Here is a 21,208-nt window from a genome sequence, read left to right on the forward strand (position 1 = left end):
ACCAGACTCCTCACCTTTTTCCTGATATTATGGCTGGAAAGCATAGTTTCCTAACCCCTCTCCAATCCAAGATCCAGAACATAAAACTTTGAAAGTTTCAAAGGGATTGGACTATTGTGTAGAAGTTAATCAAGGAAGGACTGATGAAATCTTACAACCCTCCTCAGGTGAATACCATTAGAAAAATTCCTTCCCACAGAAACAAAACTGCTTTCACTTGTGACAGTACTTAAAATTCACTTTCCAGTTACTATCCCAGGCAAATTATTCTAGTTACTGTTGAGTCTTGCAATTTAGGGGACAACAGAAATGAAGATATACTCTCCTCTTTCCTCAGCATCCAAGTGTCACCTCTTGCTCTACAAAGGTACTGCACTTGTAGAGGGTACAGATTCAAGTTATAGGGAGGTCCTAGATAAATACACATATAAAACAAACAAACAAAAAAAAAATACAAGTTTTCTCATTGAAAGCAAGAGAAATTCTGGCCAACTACAATCTCTATCTAGAAACTTCAATCAAAATTCAACAGTGCAAGTTATCTAAATATCATCATGGGAATGTTTAAGATTTTGCATAGATAAAATGTCTTATGATTACAAAGAATGCAATATACAATAATTTAAATTTTATTTGTCTGATGTATTGTAGACTATACGCATAATCTCTAATACATCAGAAATACATTTACTCTTCTATATGAATTAAAAATAGCACTACCCACTTATCTATTACTCAATTTTCACTTGAAAACTTTTGATACACAAGTAAAGATAAATACCTTTGCAGTATAAAATGTAGATTTTTTAATCTTTATTTATTGGATAGAGACAGCCAGAAATTGAGAGGGGTGGGGGAGATAGGAAGGGAAAGAGACAGAAAGACACCTGCAGCCCTGCTCACCACTCATGAAGCTTTCCCTTTGCAGGTTGGGGTCCAGAGGCTTGAACCCTTGCACACTATAGTATGGGCACTTAACCAGGTGCACCACTGCCTGGCCCCTTAAAATGTAGTTTTTATTGAGGGGGACTTCTTTTCAACTAATATCTGAACAGACTTTAATATGAAGTAAATGCTTCAATATACATAACAAAATAAGATAAAAATGAAAGTCTTCCCTATCTCAGAGACTTAAAGTTTTCCTCCAGTTTTGTTTTCCAATATTCTTTGATTTAAAGAATAGCCACTTGCAGGGATCCAGCAGATGGTTCACCCAGCAAAGCACACACAGCACCATACGCTTGGACCCAGGGGTCTGAACCAAATGGAAGTGCCTGCAGAGGGTAAACTTCACAAGTGATGGAGAAGTGTGTCTGCACTTGCATGCTCTCTCTCCCCTTTTCCTTTCTTTAAAGGACAGAAAAAAAAGACCACTAGGAGCAGCACTGTTATGTAGGTACCTGGCCCCAGTGATAAGCCTGGCAGCAAAAATGCAACAAAATTCCACCTGCATCAACATGTATTTCCCTTATATAAGCATGATCAAAGACAGACTCTAGAGAAAGTTTACTGAGTTATTTTCCCATTTCTTCACCCCATCATACAACAAATGCCAGATGTCTTAAAATTGCATCTTTACAACCCAAAAAGAAAGATAGGGGAGACAAAGTTAGAATCCATTTAGACACAACAAAAGGTCTTAATAAATGAGTAATATCCATAGAGGCCCCTGAAATTTACAAAATATTGGATTGTCAAGAAAGTTATGACACATTTGTGCATAGAAAAAAACATTATGACTTTTCCGACAACCCAATATAATATACTAAAAGTCTCTTATTACAAAATTGAGGAAGGAAAAGCACAAGTCTCTTTTTTGAATAATTATTCCTGAAGCCTAATTACAAATGCTGTTCAATAAAATCCATCATTTCTAATATCCTCACTTCAACTCATAATTATGTTTGTTGAGTTTATCTTCTGGAAGCACTAACCATGTTAACATGGATGAACTGTAGCATAATACTGAGAAATTATCAAATATGCAATTAAGAGTACATAAATGTACTGAGAATAAATTCAGACCCATTTAAGTTCTAAAATCAGAAGAGTATTATTAAAATAAAGTCTTCATAGTTATATTTTTTGGAGGAAAAAAGTTATCTGATGGATAGTCTAAGAGAATTTTTTAAAAAGAACTTTCTAAGACAACTTTTCAGATGACTGAAACAATTCCAAACAGAACTGACAGAACTAAACTGACTATACAAGTATGGAAAGACAATACTGTTTGGCCACACAGAAAAATACTCCAAGCTGGAAACAACTATAAAGTGAAGCAAACAGAAGAATATGCCAATCAAAAAAAAAAAAAATTTAGAAATGCAGCGAGTTCTTAGAGAGTGGGGGGGAAAGTAATCTTCATTGAATGCTGATTCAAGTGAAACAGCCTAATTTTGCTTTCTATGTGCAAATGCCATGATAAATTAGCAACAGTAACTTATAACTTGTATGTGAGTTAAAATAACATCCATTAATAAGAAAATCTTATTTACATATATGGTAATTAGGTGAATTTGCATATTTGAAATATGCAATATTTTATTTAGAATCACCAATGATTAAGAAACCAGTAAGGCATTTACCAGGACTTGGTAAAACAGGGTCCTACCAAATTCACATAGTAAATGTCTTAAAGGCCCAACTACTGTTACAGAAACAAACTGTATCAGAAACAAACAGTATCAACTCGTCTAAGTACTAAGAAATTAGAATTGGGGTCCGGGAGGTAGTTAAATGGTTATGCAAAGAGACTCATGCCTGAGGCTCCACAGGCTTAATCCCCCATACCACCATAAGCCAGAGCTGAGTGGTCCTCTGGTGTAAAATAAAGAATTTGAGAAATCCACGAATTTAGTCCGAAAATTTTCCCAAAACGTTGCCTCTTAGATCCTAAAGTTAGTAATTTCAATTACAACAGCAATAGGTTTTATTAACCAGCACCAATACCCGTAGATAGTGCTGAATAAACATTTAAATTTATTGCAAATGTCATGGACTTTGAAGACTTGTGCTGTGACGGTCTTTTCCAAACTTCCAAAATTAAAAAAAAAAAAAAAAAAGCCAAAGACCTGAAAAAACTGCATATTCCTACAGCTTTCAAAGTAGTTCAACCTGGCAATATTACCCAAAAGACTGAAACACTAAAAACAAAAATCCTATCAATGCCATTCAGGTAAAAAAGAAAAAATTTTGCTATTACGGAAATAATTTTTAGACCTGTCTGGGGACCAAAAAAAAAAACCCACCAAAAATCAGACCCTTCCTTTTTCATTCCACCCTCCCAAGTTTCTGACACACAGCTGTTGCCAACAGGAGCCAAGTCGGGAACCATGTGAGGATAAACACCGCAGCACTTCACTACTCTTCAAGTTACAACTACGGCAGGGGAAAAAAAAACAAGACAAAATACAACCAAAGGAAGAAGCTTTTTCCCCTAATCTGAAATGCGAAGAAGAGTCTCTAAACCGCTGATAGCACAGCCCTGGTCCCAGCACCTTCCAAGGCTGACGAATGTGAAAATCGCGCAGGTGACCCCGATACCCCAACATCCCCTCAAACGATGGTGCCTGGGCGAGACTGGTCTGAACCCACCATGGGGGGTGGGGGGACTCGCTATAAAGCTGAACAAGAATGAGAAACGAGGTCTAAACACCGGGAGCTATTGCAGAGTGTGAGGGTGGGTGCAGGGAAGTTTGCTCATGGAGAGTTCGAAATCTCGCTGTCACCCACGACAGGGGGTGGAAGACAACCTGGGGCCTCCTCCTCCAGCGACCGCCAAATGCCGCAACCATGCCCCCCAAACCCACACCAAATTCAAAGCAAGCTTACCTCCTCCCGGAGACCCCTTCGCGAGCACAGTTGGAAGGTGTCACCACTGTCCCCGCTCCGAGGAAAGGCGTCCCAGCGTCCCCGCGCCCGGCCCCGGGGAGACGACGACGACGAGGGGCGCGCGCGGCTCCCGGGAACCGGCCCTCGTCTCGGGAGGGGTCCCCCAGGGCGACTGAGAAGCAGAGCCCACCCGCTGCTTTTCCAGGACCCAGCCGATTATGAGACTTAGAAAAGGGAAGAAAGAGAAAAACAAACAACAAAAAAAAGCGACGAGAGACTAAAATTAACTACACCACCAGGCCGCTAGGAGAGACTCCGCAGAATGCCGCCGGAAGTGAAAGTCTTGCTCCAGCCCCCGTACTCCAGGCAACTTCCGGCTTCTAGATTAGTCGTCAGCGGGAAGGCCCCGCCCCCTTGTAGACACGCCTTCTCGGTATAAAGTCTACTTGGAAGAAAGCCTTTACTGTCAAGTCTGCTTTGGGACAGCTACTTAAGAGGAGATTTGGCCAGCAAGAACCAAATTCCCAATTAAATCTGAACTGAAGAGGAAGCATCGCCTCTCATTATTACACACACACATAAATACATACATACAGATTTTAATAATAAAGACTGTTGTAAGTGCACAAAAGGTTACATCTGCTGTGGAAAGTATCTGCAGTCGCCATTTGCTCACAGTGTTTATTGAAAGGAAAGACAGGTGCGAATGATCAACTTCCTCTCAGTTTTTCTGCGTCCCAGCCTGTTATTCTGGAGCAAACGAAAAAAGCCATTGTGTTTTGAAAGGCACATGAGGAAAACTTGAAAATATGAAGCAGAAATGTTGAATGTATTTCTGATCTTTCGTTTTTCTTAAGAAGCAACGCTCTGCAGTAAACTAGCTAATAAATTGCTTGAAGTGGCTAGTCAAACATGTGAGTCAAATTAAAACTGAACATCTAACTGTTTCAATTTTTTTTTAATGAACCTTTATCCTCCTTAATTTCATGGAAGCATTTATTTTGTTCTTTGACAAAAAACCATCGTTTTGGAAAATACTCCAAAATTTAACAAGAAGTGGCATAATTTGGTCTTAATGGAATCAGTAAATTAAAATATGGGAGCAAAGTGAAAACTCAACATTAAACGTGCTTAATGACATGCTCAGCTATTTTAGCTACAGCTGCGAGGGCTTCTGTACAGGTGGGTCTGATGTAACGCTCTGGCAACAAGAATCCGTATCTGCCTGTGTCTCGAAGTTCAATTGTAAATGAGTATTTGATGCCAAAGTCGTAGATCCAGTCATCCGCACCTCCTGGAGCTAGGTCTATAAATAGAAGAAAAAAGTGCTAGTTTTTTTTTTTTTTTTTAATACATGTCTTTCAGGTTAACTTTTCTGAAAAATGAAAATAACTTCACTTTTCTTTTAAAAAATTATGTAACATGTTTCTGGTAGAAAATAAAAACAAGGGGAGTGGGCGGTAGCACAGCGGATTAAGTGCGCATCGTGGGAAGTGCAAACACTGGCATAAGGATTGCGGTTAGAGCCCCCAGGTGGCGGGGGAGGGGGGGGTCGCTTCACAAGCAGTGAAGCAGGTCTGCAGATGTTTATCTTTCTCTCCCTCCTTTGTCTCCTCCCCCTCGAATTCTCTGTGTTCTATCCAACAACAACAGCATCAATAACAACATTAATAATAACAACCACAATGATAAACAAGGGCAACAAAAAGGGAAAAAAATAGTCAGGAGCAGTGGGTTCATATTGCAGGCAGCGAGCCCCAGTGGTAACCCTGAAGGCAAACAAAAAAAAAAAAAAAAAAGAAAAGAAAAGAAAGAACAGAGGGGAAAGAGAATAAGGAAGAAGAAAATAAGAACTATACATAACTCCACTAAAGTGATAGTGGCCATCAGTGGTTTAGTCTTTTTTCCCCCAGTTCAGGCTTTTTCATTCTTGTTTTTGCCTACACAAGAAGACCATTCTGTGCATGATGTTTTGTAACATCTCTGGACATAATTTATAGTGACAAGGTGTGTGTGTGTGTGTGTGTGTGTGTGTGTGTGTGTGTGTGTGTGTGTGTACTGAGTTCAAATTTTCATCATCATGGTTATTCTAATAGAAATACACTGTAAAGTTGAGTTGGATTCATTTAAATATTTATGTGTATATTTAGAGACCTTTAGTTTTTTTTCCTAATTTCTGATTATTATAAACAATGAGCATTAATTACAACTAATACCTTCACTACTTGGGTAGGAATATGCATGCTCCCTTTCCATATCATCCATGGGAATTAAGATCACTTACACTTTTATAGATGAAAAATTATATTGAAGGATGGCCAGGCACCAGAGTAAGCACATATACTACAAAGCAAAAGGATCCACTCAGGGGTCCTGGTTTGAGTCCCTGGCTCCCCACCTGCATGGGAGTCACTTCACAAGCAGTGAAGCAGGTCTGCAGGTGTCTTGTCTTTATCTATATATCTACATATCTATCTATCTATCTATCTTATCTATCTATTTATCTTCCTCTCCCCTCTCTATTTCTCTCTGCTCTATCCAAAAAAATAAATAAATCAAAAATAGCCACAGGAGCAGTGGATTTGTAATGTAAGCACTATGCCCCAGTGATTTATGGCAGAGATTTTATATTAAAATATTTAGCTGTGATTTACTTTGGAGAAGGATATTTTAGTATTCTAATTAATCTCTTCTTAGCAAGTTGACAGGCTATGCAGTATCATTAACTGATGAATCTAACAATTTCAACTAGTTTGAAATGCTTCTTTTATGAAATTTACATACTATAACCCCAATGAAAAGCATTATTATGTCTTCTCCTTTCATCTATCTCTTATGCAAAAATGTTCTGCTTTTTCTATTAATATCATGGAAGTTCTGAAAGGTCTCCTATAAACAGTCTGTCTACCATAAATAGGCCATATGTCAGAACACTCTAAAAGTTTAGAATAAAGGGATTAAAATATCTTCATTCTATAATATCAATAAATGTCAATGGCCTGAATCCACTTATTAAAAGACATAGAGTAGGAAGATGGATCAGAAGACACAACACAATCATATGTTGTCTACAGGAATCCCACCTAACTTAACAAAACAAATACGGACTAAAAATAAAAGGATGGAAAACTATCATACAAGCTAATGGGCCACAAAAAAGGGGGACAGGAACAGCTATTCTCATATCTGATGTGATAGACCTTAAAAGAAGTAAAATTTAAAAAAAGGGGTGGACATTAAGATGTTAATAACCATCAAGAGGACTTAATGGTTATTAACATCTATGTACCCAATGATAGACCATCTAAATTTACATCAAACATCTACTGAAAAAGTTACAGCAGTATATTAACAGCAACACAGTAATAATAGGGGAATTTAACACCCACTGTCTCAACTTGACAGATCATCTAGGCAGAAATTTAATAAAGAAACAAGGAAACTAAATGAAGAGATAGATAAATAGAACTACTGGACATTTCAGAGTCATTCACCCCCAAAAATGGAATACACATTCTATTCAATTCTACAAGGGTCACTCTCAAGGATAGACCATATGTTGGACTACAAAGAAAGTGTCAAATTCAAGAGCAATGAAACCATCCCAAGCATCTTCTCAGACCACAGTGGAATTAAATTAACACTTTACAGCAAATAAAACATTAGTAAAGGTCCCAAAATATGAAAACTCAACAGTACACTACTTAACAACAATGGGGTCAAAGAGGAAATTAAGGAAGAAATCAAAATGTTTCGAGAGTTCAATGAAAATGATTACACTGCTATCAAAATATTTGGGACACAGCTAAGGCAGTACTGAGAGGGAAGTTCATAGCCATACAAGCACAAATTAGGAAACAAGAAAAAGCTCAAATAAACAACCTGATTGCACACCTTAAATACTTAAAAGAAGAAGAACAAAAGAACCCTAAAGCATCTGGAAAGACTGAAATCTGAACTTCATATACCTTTCATGTTTCACAAAATCGTACTTTTTTTTTTTTTTTGCCTCCATGGTTATTGTTGAGGCTCAGTGTTGGCACTATGAATCCATTGTTCCTGGTGGCTATTTTTTCACATTTTTTTATTGGATAGGATAGACATTGAGAGGATCAGAGGGGATAGAGAGGGCGAGATAAAGACAGACACCTGCAGGCCTGCTTCATCACTTGTAAAGCACCCCCCCCCACAGCAGGGGAGCAAGGGCTCATACCTGGATCCTTGAGTGGGTCCTTGCTCTTAGTACTATGTCTGTTTAACTAGGTGCACCATTGCCTGGCCCTCAATCTTACTCTTTATACTGATTTTGTTCAGTTATTTTAAAGCATACAGAAAAAGGGGCCAGGCCATGGTACACTTCGGTGAGCACACATTTTGCCATATACAGTCACACAAGACATTCAGCTGTAGCTTTTACTAAGTGACACTATCTTGAGCCTGGGATGTCACCAATGAGCATCTAGTGTAAATGGTGCTCCCTAGATTGTATAGCTTCTTCTTCTTCTTTTTTTTTTTTTTTTGACTCCAGGATTATTGCCGGGGCTTGATGCCTGCACCATGAATCCACTGCTCCTGGAGGCCATTTTTTCTCTTTTGTTACACTGGTTGTTTTACCATTGTTGTGGTTATTGTTGTTGTTATTGATGTCATCATTGTTAGATAGGACAGAGAGAAATGGAGAGAGGAGGGGAAGACAGAGAGAGGGAGAGAAAGATAGACACCTGCAGACCTGCTGCACCGCCTGTGAAGTGACTCCCCTGCAGGTGAGGAGCCGGGGGGCTGGAACCTGGATCCTTTAGCCAGTCCTTGCAGGTCCTTGCACTTTGCACCACGTGCACTTAACCCACTGCACTACCGCCTGACCCCCGATTGTATAGCTTCTAACCTGCAATGTGTTACATGGTAGCCCTGGGCAGCTTACACATTCTTTTTACATATTATGAACTTTTCTGCTTCATTCAACTAGTATGATGACAATTCTTGAATCCATACACTATGGTAGTAATTTCTTGCATACTATTTTTCTTTTTTAACATATAATTTATTAATATACATATATATTTTAATAATAAAAGTCTGTAGGGCTAGGGAGATAGCATAATGGTTATGTAAAAAGACTTTCATGCCCAAGGCACCAAAGGTTCCCAGATCAGTCCCCAATACCACCATAAGTCAGAGCTAAGCAGTGCTCTGAGGTGTCTGTCACAACTATTATTCTGTTTCTGTTGGGTTGTCAGAAACATCATGATGCATTTTTACATAGAAAAATATCATAACTCTTCTTTTTTCCCATTTTTATTATTCATTTATAAAATTATGAGCTAATAGGTATAATTCCACAACATTCCCCCACCACCCAAGTTTTGTGTCCCCATTCCCTCCACTGAAAACTGCAGTAGTACTTGAAAGGTCACAGATATGGGTTCATGACTTTTCTGACAACCCAATAATTGTCATAATCCTATGGCTTTACAGGGGACACCATCCCCATATTTCACTTAGGAAAATTAAATTCACACAGGAGAAAAAAAAAAAAACAGATTTCTTCAATTTATTTTTAATACATGTATTTTTAAGGTTCTTTTTTTTTTAAAAAAAATATTTTTATTTATTTATTGGATAGAGGCAGCCATAAGTCAAGAAGCAAGAAGGTGGTAGAGAGGGAAAGTGACACCTGCAGCACTGCTTCACCACTTTGGAAACTTTCCCCCTGCAGGTAGGGAGTGGGGGCTTGAACCCAGGTCCTTTATCGTTGTAACAAGTGAGCTCAACCAGATGCGTTACCACCCAGCTCAATTTCGTCAATTTTCCTTCCTTCCTTCCTTCCTTCCTTCCTTCCTTCCTTCCTTCCTTCCTTCCTTTCGCTCTCTCTCTCTCTCTCTCTCTCCACCAGGGGTTTTGCTGGGGCCCAGTGCCTGTACAAAAACCCACTACTCCTAATGACAGTCCCCCCTTTTTTTCCTTTTTTATTTGATATCACAGAGAGAAATTGAAGGGGGTGGTAGAAAGGAAGAGAAAAAGAAACACCTATAATACTGCTTTAGGGTTAAGTTATTCCCCCTGCAGGGGATGACCTAGGGCTTAAACCCGGATCCTTGCACATAGTAACATGTACATTGCACATGTGCTCTCAACTGAGTACACCACATCTGGCCCCTTCTTTTCTCTCCTTTTTCTGTCCTTTCCTTTCCTTTCATTCCCTTCCTTTCCCTTCTTTCCTTTCCTTTTCCTTCTTCCTTTCCTTCACTCACTTTCCTCCTTCTTATCTCTCTTTTTTCTTCTTTTTCTTCTTCTATTTTTTTCCCACCAGTGTTATTACTGAGGCCCAGTGCTTTCATGTCTCCACCATTCCTGGAAGCCTTTTTCTTCTCTTTTTTTTTTACACAGTGTGAGAGACTGAGACAAACAGGGAGAGAGAGGTCAGAAAGAAAGGGAGACATTATAACACCAGTCCACCACTTATGAAGCTTCCCCCTTAAAAGTACTACGGTGGCTTGGGGCTTGAACCTAGGTCCTTGTCTGTGGTGACATGTGTGCTGTACCAAGTGAATCATCTGCCTCCCCACTCTTCAATTTCTTAAGAAAAACAACTTACAAAAACTTTCTGCACCACTGCCATGTGTATATCTGGTATTTTTATTCGTATTCTGAATAGCATGGGCTGCTTCCAGGGCCACATGAGACTGGAATCAATAGAACATGAAATATTAGTTAATGTCCAACCTTGGAATGACACAATAGAAGTTTCTTTCTTTTTTCTTTTTTACAATAGAAGTTTCTTAAACATAATAATACATTAAATCAAAGTCCCTATATGAAGAAATAGACAGAAGAATGGTGATTATGGGGGGAGTGTGTGTAAGGGTGGCTTAGTGGGAACATGTTAATCAAAAGATAGAAGCATCCAATTATAAGCAGAGAGGGTATCTAATATCCAGTATCTTACTTTCTTTAAAAAGAGTTTATAGGGGGCCGGGCAGTAGCGCAGAGGGTTAAACACACATGGTGCGAAGCACAAAGACTGGAGTAAGAATCCCGGTTCCATCCCTCGGCTCCCCACCTGCAGGGGTGGTCACTTCACAAGCAGTGAAGCAGGTTTGCAGGTCTCTATCTTTCTCTCCCCTTCTTCTTCTCCCCTCCTCTCCTGATTTCTCTCTGTCCTATCCAATAACAACGACAGCAAAAACAACAAGAATAACAATAACAATGATAAACAAGAGCAACAAAAGGGAGAAATAGCCTCCAGGAGCAGTGGATTCATAGTGCAGGCACCAAGCCCCAGTGATAACCCTGGAGGCAAAAAAAAAAAAAAAAAAGTTTATATACCCAGAAATTTCTGAGCAAAAAGATCTGAAATGTTCTTACTATAAGAGGAAAAAAAAAACCCATAATTATGGGAGTTTATGGATGGGTTGTCTAACCTTATTCTTGTAATGATTTCACAATATACACATATATAAAATTATGTTTAAACTTTAAACTTATGCAACAACTATACATGAATTATATCTTTTTTATTTGTGGGCCACCATAATTTTCACTGGGGTTTTGTACCTACATGATTCTATAATTCCTGGTGGATTCCTTTTTTTTTTTTTTAAACAGAGTGTGAGACATGAAGAGGAAGAGAGAGACAGGGAAAGGAGAGATACTACAGCACTGCTTCACAGCCCTTGAAGCTTCCCCTTGTGCACGGTGTTCCCATGTCGTGCCTGGGAACTCAAACCTAGGTCTCAGACCATGGCACAGTGTACACTCTATCAGGTGTGCAATTTCCAGGCCCATACAAAAACCATATTTCAATAAAGCTAGAAAAATGAAAACTCTGCATTGAAAGGGTAAATTAAATGAACAAATTAATTTCTTAAATGTTGTTGCTAATGGAAATGACAAAATTGTGTTGCTTTACAAAGGGGGTCAGAAGATGATTCACTCAGCAGAGGGCACACTTTTCCAAGCCACAGGAACTAGACTCAAGCTCTCAGTCAACATATGGAACGCCCACATCATGGAATGTTTCATGAAGGGTGGAACAGCACTTTGGTATTATCTCTCTCTATCTCTCTCTCTCTCTGTTTCCTTCCTCTCTCCCTCTTTGTTACTATCTGGAAAGATAGCTCAATAGGAGATAAGCCCTGTCATGCATACAGTCCAGATTCAAAGCCCCAAATCACAGGGGAGAGCCTTGGGCTGGAGGAAATGCTAGTGCTATAGTTTCTTTCCATCTCTCTATGTTTTTGTCTCTCTGTTTGAATGAAAAGGCAGCCTGGGAGCATTGAGGTCACACATGCATAAGGACATAAGCCTACAACAACAACAACAAAACACACACTGAACACATTCAGAAATGTTATATAATTAAAGGAAAAATAATTCTCATGTGTCCTTGTCAGGAATGTATTGGGTAAAATGAAGTTTAGATAAACAACTTGGAGTTAAATTGTTGCCAGACAAAGTTAGCAACCAGGGCCGGGAGATAGTTCAGCAGGGAGAGTGTACACCTCAGGGTGGCGAGGCCCTGGGTCTGATCCCCAGCACCACAGAGGAGCTATGCGGACAGCACCAAAGGAACTCCATGGATGATGGAGCTGTGCTCTTCTCTCACTCTCTCTCCCTCTCCCTCTCCCTCTCCCTCTCCCTCTCCCTCTCCCTCTCCCTCTCCCTCTCCCTCTCCCTCTCCCTCTCCCTCTCCCTCTCTCTCTCTCCCTCCATTTTTCTCCCTCCCCTCTTCCCACCCAAAGTTATATGTATAAAAGTTAGGGGCCAGGAAAACCACCTGGCTGTATCGTATATGCATGAAACCCCCAACTCATTTTCTGGTGATACCAACATAAATTGTTGGTATCACCAGAACTGCAAATGCAACTTTTCTATGCTATGTACAATATATACTATACCTGGCACATGCATCATCCCTTTCCCAACCCCCAACAGACCTCACAACTCAGTAATTAAAAAGGGTCATGTCCCAGCATGGAGCGGACAATCAGGATGCTCTCTAGTCTATTTCATGTGACTCTAGCTTACCCATATTCTTTTAAAGATTGAAGCAAGAATCATGAGATTTACTATCACTCTCATGAGTAACCCAGAAGAATGTCAGTGGGAATTATTATTATTATTATTACTATTTATTTATTTTCCTCTAGGGTTATCTCTGGGGCTTGGTGCTGACACTACAAATTCACTGCTCCTGGCAGCCATCTTTATTCCATTGTTGTTGGTGGTGTTGTTGTTGCTGTTATTATTATTGTTGTTGTTGCTGCAGTTGTTGTTGGATAGGACAGAGAGAAATTGAGACAGGAAGGGAAGACAGAGATGGGGAGAGAAAGATAGACACCTGCAGGCCTGCTTCACGGCTTGTGAAGAGACACCTCTGCAGGTGGGGAACCGGGGCTCAAACCAGGATCCTTGCTTGGATTCTTGCTCTTAGTACTATGTGTGCTTAACCCAGTGTGTTACCGCCCGACCCCCCTATATTATTATTTCTAAGACACAGAGGCAGAAGGTGGAAGAGACCACAATACCAAAGCCCTCTTCAGTGCAGTGGAGGCTAGGCGCAAACCTGGGTCATACACTTAGCAAAGCAGCACCCTATCTATGTAAGCTATTTCATCAGGCCTGCCAATGGATATCATATAGTGCCATGGCTTTGTCCTGAATTTTTTTTTTTTTTTTGGCCTCCAGGGTTGTTGCTGGCACTTACATTATGAATACACTGCTCCTGGAGGCCATTTTCTCCCTTTTTGTTGCCCTTGTTGTTTATCGTTGTTGTTGTTGTTATTATTGTTATTGCTGTCATTGTTGCTGGATAGGACAGAGAGAAATCGAGAGAGGAGGGAAAGACGGGGGGGGGGAGAAAGATAGATACCTGCAGACCTGCTTCACCCCTTGTGAAGCAACCCCCTCCACCCCCGCAGATGGGGAGCTGGGGGCTTGAACCGGTATCCTTAGGCTGGTCCTTACACTTTGCCCATGTGCCCTTAACCTGCTGTACTACCACCTGCCCCCCCCAACCCCCCTGTATATTGACTTCTAAAGGAGGTCTCTTCAGAAAATACAAGTAACCATATGTGTGTCATCCAAAACTGTTACCCCTCTAGTGTGGCTCTACTTTTCTTTTTACTTTGGTGCCCTACTTACAATTTGGTCGGGTTCTGCTTTTAGTTTCCCTTTCAGATCTTCTTAGTCAATTTCTGTTGATGAGTGGGATCATCCCATACTCATCTTTATCTTTCTGACTTAGCTCACTTAACATAATTCCTTCTAGCTCTGTCCAAGATGGATCAGAGAAGGTGGGTTCATTGTTCTTGATAGCTGCATAGTATTCCATTGTGTATATATACCACAGCTTTCTCAATTGTATGTCTCAAAGTATTTCAAAATACAAACTGAATCTTTTTAATATATAGGCTGTGTATTTGATATGCGGACTCTCTCAAAAGCCTAGACCAAGTAGATCAGAAGCACCCAATAGCACAGCTATATACAAGATACTGGATTCTGTACAGCAAACATAACAAAAGGACTTCTCAAAGTTAACCCAATTACCAAATAATGTGATGATAACATTAACTATCGATTGTCTTTTTGAACCCTAAGACAGCAGGAACCTCACATCTCCACTATAGAGCCCCTACTTCCCCCAGTCCTGGAACCCTTGGATAGGGCCCACTTTCCCGTATGCATCTCCCAATCCATATCAAATAATATTGCATCCGCCAATCACAACCTAACCAACGCAACGATTGCCACCTCAACATGCTTCACTTCAGACTGTGTCCAGACACTTCACATGTGGAATGACAATCCTTCAGCTTCATTACTTGGGTGAGACCTTTCCTTTCATAGTATACTCTAATTTCATCTCAGGTGGTTCACTTTCTAACAAAGTCCCAAAACCTAGATATACACCAGTTTCTGTGAGAGAGAGCATATCTTCACACGTATCTATAAACTACTGCAAAATATATACCTGAAAGCAGAAGTACACTAGAATTTGCAGTGAGTACCTCCCTAATACTTCCTCTCCACTATTCCAAGCTTTGGGTCCATGATTGCTCAACAATTTGTTTGGCTTTGTATGTTAACTCTCTTTTCAGTCACCAGGTTCCAGATGCCATCAGGATGCTGGCCAGGCTTCCTTGGATTGAAGACCCCACCAATGTGTCCTGGAGCTCAGCTTCCCCAGAGACACACCCTACTAGGGAAAGAGAGAGGCAGACTGGAAGTATGGACCGACCAGTCAATGCCCATGTTCAGTGGGGAAGCAATTACAGAAGCCAGACCTTCTACCTTCTGCAACCCACAATGACCCTGGGTCCATGCTCCCAGAGGAATGGAGAATGGGAAAGCTATCAGGGGAGGGGGTGGGATATGGAGATTGGGTGGTGGGAATTGTGTGGAGTTGTGCCCCTCCTACCCTATGGTTTTGTTAATTAATCCTTTCTTAAATAAAAAAATAATAATAATCAAGCTGCACTTACCAGCTCCTCATGGTCTTTGCTTCTGCTCCTATTATAGGAATACGGAAACACTATGTGCTGGGAGTATGAATGCATACTGATGTAAGCTTTAATGTGATTGAGATTTCTCCTCAAGAAGCCTGCCATTGCCTTCACTTCTGGTTCTGACTCAGGATAAGGTCCACAGTAGGTTTCTGAGCAGGAGAAACTTGATGCACCTTCCTCTGTAGTGAAATTGATAGAGTGGGATGATGAGGGGGTGCAGATAATATGGGAACTTGCGATTTCCATTGCTAATGTATTCTCTAAACGTTATGGAGTCATATTTTATATTTTTAAAAACATATTTTTATGTCCCATAAATGCTGGATATCACATTTTATACACAAGAATGCTTCCTGGAAGGAGTAATCCTAAAACCTTGATAAAGTGGTTAAGAGTTCCAGAGATGCCAGTTCTGTCTCCATGCTTCCGGCTTTGTGAGAAAAAGCTAACTCTGTTTTCTTCAGTGAACTGTATTCTTTTTTCTGATAGACACAGTTCAAAAACTATTAATCAGGGGCCAAGTGATGATGTATCCAGTTGAGTGCACACATTACAAAACATGTGCAAGGATCAAGGTTCAAACCTCTCATCTGCACCTGTGGGGGGGGGGGAACTTTACAAGCAGGTGTTTCTCCCCTTCTTTTTTTCCCTCCTTCTCACTTTATCTCTGTTAAAATAAAAATTTAAAAATAATAGCAACAATAATGACTATAGCAATAAAACAAGGGCAACAAAAGGGAATAAATAAATAAATTTTAAAAAGGACTTAAAAATTTTTTAAATAGATTTAAATTATTAAATTAATTAAAAATTAAAGAAAAAAGCGGTGTGGTGGATTTACCCTCCAGGCACTGAGCCCCAGCAATAACCCTGAAACCTGGTAACAATAATAAAAAAGAGATTCTGATTGCAATAGCTCATAAAAAAAACCTCACTTGTAAACCCAGAATTTTGCTTTCCCCACTCCCACCCCCACCCCAGCATATAGGAGCCAGGGGCTTTCACGTTGGATCCTTGTGCATGGTGACGGCAATGTGTGTGCTCAAGCAGCTCTACCACCACCCAGCTGCTTAACTTATTTTTTTTATTAAAAATTTCTCCTGCTTCATATAGACCTCCTCTTTCATGATTTTGAATTAATAACTTCCTCTGTGAATATCACCTTTGCAAATGAAGAGACACTTCTAGAAATAAGCCAACACCTACCACACCAGTGTTTAGAAGCAAAGTTTCTGTTAAGGTCTGTCCCAGTGCAATGGCTGTTTCCATGAAAGGAACGGTTCTTCCTCCACATCCGATTCTAAGGAAACAGAAGACAGACAACCAAGGTGACTAGGTTTGCAACTTAAGGAAAGACAACTTTCAAAGTCCGAGTGGCCTGGCTTGTGTCTCTCCCTGTCAATTCTGTCATTTTATCCTTTCAATTTCTTCACAGTATTTCCTTTCCCACAACTCAGGCTGTCCTAGTCTCAGTCACGGTCACTCAGTACCATTTCAGTTTGGACCAAATGCAATCATAGTTCCATCAGTTGTGGCAGGTACAGGTAAAATTTTCAATTAATTTTGCTAAGCTAATTACTAATTTTCTAGTTGGATCTTGTTTCCTTTAATTTTATGCATCTTCATTTTTGAGGTCCGTCTACAAATAGCAAAGTAACTTTGTGTTTCAATTCTAATTAAAGTTATGAATCTTGCTAGTACACTGTTGGGGGGGAATGCAAACTGATACAAGCCCTCTGGAAAATAGTATGGAGAGTCCTTAAACAAATAAAAATGGAAATGGGGGCCAGGCAGTGGCATACCTGATTAAGTGCTTACATTATAGTGTTCAAGGACCTAGGTTCAAGCCCTTGGTCCCCATCTGTGGGGGGGGGGGAAGCTTTATAAATAGTGAAGGAGGGCTGCAGGGCTGCTGGTGTCTCTCTGTCTCTTTAACTCTGTCTATCCCACCCCCTCTCAGTTTCTCTCTGTCTCTATCCAATAATAAATAAATAAGTAAAAATAAAGCTTGAAGGCCCTTTGGAATATAACTAAAATAGGCCTACTAACTATCTACAAAACAGAGACCCCCTCAAGTCATCATCTGAACTATTCTAGCCTTTAGGTTCATGATTAGTCAACAGTTTGTTTGGCTTTATATGTTGACTTTTTTGTTAGCCACCAGGTTCCAGATGCTAAGATGATGCCAACCAGACTTCCCTGGGCAGACGACCCCACCAATGTGTCCTGGAGCTCCTCTTCCCCAGAGCCCTACCCCACTAGGGGAAGAGAGAGACAGGCTGGGAGTATGGATTGACCTGTCAATGCCCATGTTCAGCAGGGAAGCAATTACAGAAGCCAGACCTTCCACCTTCTGCAACCCATAGTGACCATAGGTCCATGCTCCCAGAGGGATAAAGAATAGGAAAGCTATCAGGGGAGGGGGTGGAATACAGAGTTCTGGTGTTGGGAATTGTGTGGAGTTGTACCCCTTGTATCCTATGTTTTTTGTCAGTGTTTCCTTTTTATAAATATAAATAAAAAATGAATAAAAATGGAAATACCTTATGATCCTACAATGTCAGTCTTAGCTACATACCCAAAGGACCTGAAAACATTAATCTGAAAGTTTATATGCATCTCTAGGTTCATAGCTACACCTTTCGCAACAGCCAAAGAGTAGAAAAAACTCAAATGTCCATCAATAGATGACAGATAAACTAGATAGAGTATATACTCAGTGAAATGCTCTTAGTTCATTAAAAATATACTATTGTGTGCTCGCTTCGGCAGCACATATACTAAAAAAAAAAAATGGAACGATACAGAGAAGATTAGCATGGCCCCTGCACAAGGATGACACGCAAATTCATGAAGCGTTCCATATTTTTTAAAAAATTATATATATATATATATATATATACTATTGTATTACTCAAGATGAAATGGAAGGAACTGGAAGTGACTGTGCTAGTTGAAAGAAGTAAACAAGTGAAAGGCAGGGGCTGGGTGGTGGTGCACCTGATTAAGTGCACATAGTACTAAGTGCAAAGATCTGAGTTCAAGCCCCCATTTCCCCACCTACAGGTGAACTGCTTCACAAGCAGCAAAGCAGGTCCACAGGTGTCTATCTTTCTCTTCTCCTCTCTATCCCCCCCAATTTCTCTCTGTCTAATCAATAAAATGAAAAAAAAAATGACAACCAGGAGCAGTGGATTCATAGTACCGGCACTGAGCCCTAGCAATAACACTGAAGGCAAACAAAAACAACAACAAAAGTAAAAGACAACTAGTAGATTATATGTAAAATACAGACAATGGCAATAAACAGACTTGCAAAGACTAATAACCAAACTGACTCAGACTTATGTGAAACCTATGGTGACTTTCAGAGGGAGTGGGGCTGTGGTGGGGGGGTTGAAGAGGGCTCCATTTAGTGTGATGACACAGGAACTTTGGCGGTGGCCACAGTGAGTTGTATACACACACACACACACACACACACACACACACACAACTATGCTCCTAAAAATCTCATAATGTTATAAACCAATGTTAATTAAAAAAAAGATTTAGAAATAAACTACTTAAAATATTTTAACAAAAATTAAGAGTCAAGCTAGTACATTGTTGGTGGGAAATTAAACTGCTGCTGTCCTTATAGAAAACAGTATGGAGAGCCCTTAAATAACTAAAAATGGAAATACCTTACAGTCCTACAATGCCACTCCTAAATACATATCCAAATGGCATTACCTAGCTGAAGTATACTTGAAGTATACTATATAAAAATGCGCTTATTTCCTTATATTTATTTATGTATTCCCTCTTGTTATCCTTGTTTTATTATTGTAGTTATTATTGATGTCATTGTTGGATAGGACAGAGAGAAATGGAGAGAGGAGGGGAAGAGAGAGACGGGGAGAGAAAGATAGACACTTGCAGACCTGCTTCACTGCCTGTGAAGTGACACCCCTGAAGATGGGGAGCCGGGGGCTCGAACTGGGATCCTTACGCCTGTCCTTCGCTTTGCGCCACCTGCGCTTAACCCGCTGCGCTACCGCCCGACTCCCTATGCTTTTTTTTTTTTTTTTTTTTAAGATGGGGCAGAAGGAGTGAAATGACCTCAGCACTGAATCTTCAATGTGCTACAGGCCAGGCTCAAACCTTGGTTGCACACATGGCAAAGCAGTGCCCTATTCAAGGGAGCTATTTTGCCACCTCACATTGTATTACTTTTTAGTTGTGCCATATGTTGATTTGAAACATTTATATGTTGTGAAATAATTATCACTACAGCAATAGTTACCACTTCTATTGCCTAGCTTTACATAACAACCACTTCTTTTGGGGGGAGTAGTTATGTGTTGCAAAATTAGCACCCATGATGACTATAATGCAATGGTAGTGAGTTTCAATGCTCTTTTGTAGGCTGAATGCAACATCCCTGAAAAGCTGTGACAGCTTTACCCTGATGGCTCCTTTGGTTATATAGATGTAATTCTAGTTTTAAAACATAAAGCAAATTCTCCATTGCATTTCTTTGGAATAGTAGGAAGTGAGATCATGTAAGTTGGGAAATGAGGACACAAAGGACAGATGACGAGCAGGAACATGTAAAGGGAGGCTGAATTCTACTATGATCCAGATAAAGACATCATTTGCTGTAATGTCAATCAGTGAATATGATCACTTACTAGACATCAACTATGTTTCTGGTATTATGATAGGCATTTTTTTTTGCCTCCAGGGTTATTGCTGGGGCTCAGTGCCTGCACCATGAATCCACTGCACCTGGAGGCCATTTTATCCCCCCTTTTGTTGCCCTTGTTGTTGTAGTCTCGTTGTGGTTATTATTGTTACTGTTGATGTCGTTCGTTGTTGGATAGGACAGAGAGAAATGGAGAGAGGAGGGGAAGACAGAGAGGGAGAGAAAAAGACAGACACCTGCAGACCTGCTTCACCGCCTGTGAAGTGACTCCCCTGCAGGTGGGGGTCTGGGGGCTAGAACCGGGATCCTCACGCCGGTCCTTGCATTTTGCACCATATGCACTTAACCCACTGCGCTACCGCCTGACCCCCATGATAGGCATTTCTCACTAAGTTCATTATGTACTCATCCCTACCTGCAAGCTTCCATTTACAATATTCATTTCAGCTGAGATGAACTTCATCAATTTACTTCACCATTTCCATCTTTCTGCATAAATTATAAAAATGATTCATATAGAGTTCTGTTTCCAACCCCTGCAATTATTCTCATCCCCCTTTGTGTTTATATGTGTTATTCAAACACATTTTCTGACCTTGCAGATAAATGGTCGGTCAGTTATGTGGTTTTTTTTTGTTTTGTTTTTTGCCTCCAGGGTTATCACTAGGGCTTGGTGCCTGCACTACAAATCCGCTCCTGGTGGCCTTATCTTATTTTATTTTATTGGATAGGACAGAGAGAAATTGAGAGAGGACAGGGAGATAGGGAGATAGAGAGGGAGAAAGAAAGACACCTGCAGACCTGCTTCGCCGCTTTTGAAATGACCCCCCCCCCACCCCCACAGGCAGGGAGTCAGGAGCTCGAACCAGAATCTTTTCAAGGGTCCTTACAGTTCATACTATGTGTGCTTAACTCAGTGTGCTACCACTGACCCTCCACTATGTGTTATTCTTTAAATTAGAAAGCCCTATACTTCAAATAGCTTGGGTAGTTCTACATGAATCATGATGTTGATAGACTAGGAATACAGATGATGTTTTCTAATATAGATATGGCTAAACAGATATCCCAGTTCATGTCCAACATGAAAGGTGCATATCAGCTGGAGTACAATTTTGCTGAAATGCTAGTTTACTTAGAATGCTTTCCTAAATCTTGCAATTCGTGAGGATGACAA

General features: G+C 40.2%; 2 protein-coding genes and 1 pseudogene across 8 annotated transcripts in view; 1 reads left to right on the forward strand and 2 right to left on the reverse strand.

Moving 5' to 3' along the window:
• Positions 1–4,183, reverse strand: part of ZC3H13 (zinc finger CCCH-type containing 13) — a 97,651-nt gene extending 93,468 nt beyond the window's left edge. For 3 of the 6 annotated variants that reach the window (XM_060194821.1, XM_060194822.1, XM_060194820.1), the window contains exon 1: positions 3,832–4,183. The gene's annotated coding sequence lies outside the window, so the exon portion shown is untranslated. The remainder of the gene's footprint in view (positions 1–3,831) is intronic. The other 3 variants (XM_060194827.1, XM_060194825.1, XM_060194824.1) reach the window with 1 other exon arrangement.
• Positions 4,184–4,809: 626 nt separating this feature from the next.
• Positions 4,810–21,208, reverse strand: part of CPB2 (carboxypeptidase B2) — a 62,331-nt gene continuing 45,932 nt past the window's right edge. For both annotated transcript variants that reach the window (XM_016187310.2, XM_016187309.2), the window contains 4 exons: positions 16,548–16,641; positions 15,318–15,520; positions 10,427–10,514; positions 4,810–5,137 (listed from right to left, as the gene is read on the reverse strand). In XM_016187310.2, coding sequence (XP_016042796.1) covers positions 4,953–5,137; positions 10,427–10,514; positions 15,318–15,520; positions 16,548–16,641 — 570 coding nt within the window. In that variant the 3' untranslated portion in view covers positions 4,810–4,952. The remainder of the gene's footprint in view (positions 5,138–10,426; positions 10,515–15,317; positions 15,521–16,547; positions 16,642–21,208) is intronic.
• Positions 18,098–18,211, forward strand: LOC132539602 (U6 spliceosomal RNA; annotated as a pseudogene).

This window comes from Erinaceus europaeus, chromosome 7, assembly GCF_950295315.1.
Source record: "Erinaceus europaeus chromosome 7, mEriEur2.1, whole genome shotgun sequence".
Taxonomy (NCBI): Eukaryota; Metazoa; Chordata; class Mammalia; order Eulipotyphla; family Erinaceidae; genus Erinaceus; species Erinaceus europaeus.